Below are 3,250 nucleotides of genomic sequence, written 5' to 3' on the forward strand. Positions count from 1 at the left end.
CTTTGATACTGGGAGTACATCCGATATGATGTACGAACAATGCTTCGAGCGGTTGGAAGATGAAGATAAAGCAAGACTGAAGCCTGTCCATGCCCCTATCTCCGGGTTTGGGTATGAAGTTATGCACCTTAAAGGGGTCATAATGTTTCCAGTCAAGCTCAGTGATGGAATTCATATGAGGACTAAGGACGTGGAGTTCTTAGTCCTACCCATGAGATCAAAACATGACATCATCTTGGGCGGGAAGCGATCGGCGACTTCAATGCCAATCCTTCAATGGCACACGGTGCTGTCGGGGTACCCACGAGAACGGGGATTGCCATAATCCGGGTCAATAAACATTGCTATGCGATTGAAGGGTCGAAACCCGCGAAGATCCCAAAGAAGGCACTACGGACATAACCAAAAAAATGTGTTGTTAACCCAAAGTACCCGGAACAGACCGTTACTATTGGGGCAACCATTTTAGAGACAGTGCCGGTCTTCTTGAAACAGCTGTTGATCAAAAACGCTGATATTTTTGCTTGGACACCTTCAGACATGACATGCGTTCCAAGGGAAATGTCAAAACTTCGGCTAAGGGTCAATCTAGCTTATACGCCGATCGTGCAAAAGAAGAGGAAAATGTGGCCTGAACAAACCAAAGCCATGAACGAGCAGGTGTAAGATTTATTACACGCGGGGATCATCCACGAAATTCAGTACCAAACTTGGGTTGCTAACCCGGTGATGGTCGCCAAAAGTAATAGCTCGTGGTGCACGTCTATAGACTTCAAGGACTTGAACAAGGCTTGCCCAAAGGATTGTTATCCGCTCCTGGAGATCAACCTAAAAGTCGACGCGGTGGCACCCTTCAAGTTCAAGTGTTTCCTGGACGCCTACAAAGGGTACCACCAGATATGAATGGCCACCCGCGATGAAGACAAGACAACTTTCGTAATGACCAAGGCACTTTTTGCTACAAAATGATTCGTTCGGTCTAAAGAACGCGGGCACCACGTACCAGCGTCTGATGGACAACACATTTCGGAAGCAGATCAGAAAAAATATGGAAGTCTACATGGATGATCTAGTCATCAAAAGCATAGAAGAAGATCAAATGTTGAGAGACATTGAGGATGTGTTCTCCACACTAAGGAAAATCAACATGAAGCTGAATCCTTCAAAATGTTCCTTCGGCATGGAGGAGGGCAAGTTCCTCAGGGTGATTGTGACAGGGAGGGGTTCAAGGCGAACCCGGACAAGGTCCAGGCAATCGCCCGGATGCCTTCCCCATCCTCGCTGAAGGATGTCCAGACGCTAAACGGTAGATTGGTAGCCTTGAATAGGTTCCTCGTGAACCACGCGGCCAAATCTAAACCCTTCGTGTCCACGTTACGAAATTGCCTGAAAAAGGCACACTTCAAATGGACACCGAAGGCAGAGAAAGCATTCCTCGAGGTGAAGAAGTGTCGTATGGAGCTTCCGACATTAACTGCACCCCAAGACGGAGAACCCCTCACACTATATCTATCCGCGCCTGATATCGCGGTTGGGGTAGTTCTTTTGACAGATAGGAAGACCGTGCAAACGCCAATATACTATGTCAGCAGAACATTGGCAGACGCTGAAACCCGATATTCAATGCTGGAGAAGTTGGTACTGGCATTAGTGTATGCAGCACGGAGGCTGAAAAGGTACTTTCAAGACCACCCCATACATGTGCTAACCGACTACAAGTTGAAGAGTGTATTGGCAAAACCTAAATTATCTGGGAGATTGGCTAAGCGGGCAATCGAACTAGGAGAACACTCAATAGAGTACAAACCCAGACCCGTGATCAAGGTACAAGTCCTTGCAGATTTCGTTACGGAGATACCAACCGAAAATCCAGGAATGCCTGTATGAGCAAAAACCCCCGACCCCGACAGATGAGAGTCAAAAATGGACTCTGTTCATAGACGGAGCATCCAGTGGGGAAGGTTCAAGCGCAGGCCTGAAGCTAATAAACCCGGACAGCCAAGAGTTCACATATGCCATCAAGCTGAACTTTAAGAGTACGCATAACGAAGCAAAATATGAGGCATTCTTGGATGGTCTACGGATAGCAAAGAAACTTGGTGTTAAGTTCTTGGAAGCCCGTGTGGATTCAATGCTCATCGCAAGTCAAGTCTCAGGAACTTATGAAACAAAAAATGATATAATGGCTTCATACCTGTCCCAGGCTAAAGACCTCATGCAGCAATTCATTTCGTACAAAGTTGTGCATATAAAGAGAAGTGAAAATTGGACCGCGGACGCATTGAGCAAACTGGCATCTACCAGTTTTAAGCACATGGGTAGAGACGTAAGAATTGAGGTCCTAGACAGCCTGTTCGTACCTCAACACCAGGTCATGGTCATCCAAACAAGAACAGGCTCCTAGATGACACCTATCATTGAATACCTATCCTTCGGTACGTTACCAGAGGACAAGGTCGAAGTGCGAAAAATTCGCCATAAAGCGTTGTGCTACCAAGTACAGGAAGGTGTGTAGACTCAGAAGATGCCAACTACATAATAAGAGAAATCCATGAGGGCCTTTGCGGACTACATGCAGGACCAAGGATGGTGGTAGCCAAAGTAATGAATGTTGGGTGTTACTGGATAGGCATGCATGTGGAGGCGGTCAAAGAAATCCGGAAGTGTGATGCTTGCCAGAGACACGCACCACAAATGCTGCGAGCACAGATCAAGTTGGTCACAGTGACTTCAGCGTGGCCTTTCCAGAAATGGGCCATTGACGTCATGGGACCATTCCCCGAAGCGCCTAGGCGGGTGAAGTTCTTGCTCGTAGCGATGGAATATTTTACAAAGTGGGTGGAGGCCAAACCGTTGGCTCACATCACGGCAGCAAACGTCAAGAAATTATTGTGGGAATATGTTATCAGCCGTTTTGGCCTCCCAGAAACACTAGAAATTTCTAGTGGTGAAGAACTCACCGTAAAGGCGATTTTACCAGCGGGAGGATTAACGGCCATAGAACCCGGAGAAGGAAGCACCGGCTCCCACTCCGGCGCTAACCCATAAAGATGGGTGATGTCCTAGAAATAAGCCATCTTCCAATTGATATGTATGCTCTCCACAGCCCCCTTCGAACCATTTTTACTCTTCTATCCTTCTTTTTTGCCATCAGCCATGATAATCAAAAGACCAGAAGGAAAGTTCTTTACAGAAGTAACAGACGAAGAATATGAAAAGTTTTAAAAATTTTTTTGCAAGTAAATAGAAA

At 46.5% G+C, this 3,250-nt stretch overlaps 1 protein-coding gene across 1 annotated transcript; it reads left to right on the top strand.

Annotated features, from left to right (window-relative positions):
- Positions 1–1,167: 1,167 nt before the first annotated feature.
- Positions 1,168–2,404, top strand: LOC143622512 (uncharacterized). Its single transcript, XM_077093634.1, has 2 exons — positions 1,168–1,824; positions 1,874–2,404. The coding sequence occupies exons 1-2, from the start codon at positions 1,168–1,170 to the stop codon at positions 2,402–2,404; spliced, it is 1,188 nt and encodes a 395-aa protein (XP_076949749.1).
- Positions 2,405–3,250: the final 846 nt, after the last annotated feature.

This window comes from Bidens hawaiensis, unplaced genomic scaffold (assembly GCF_021521415.1).
Source record: "Bidens hawaiensis isolate Kalapana, Puna unplaced genomic scaffold, B.hawaiensis_p1.1 tig00003182_1, whole genome shotgun sequence".
Lineage (NCBI taxonomy): Eukaryota > Viridiplantae > Streptophyta > Magnoliopsida > Asterales > Asteraceae > Bidens > Bidens hawaiensis.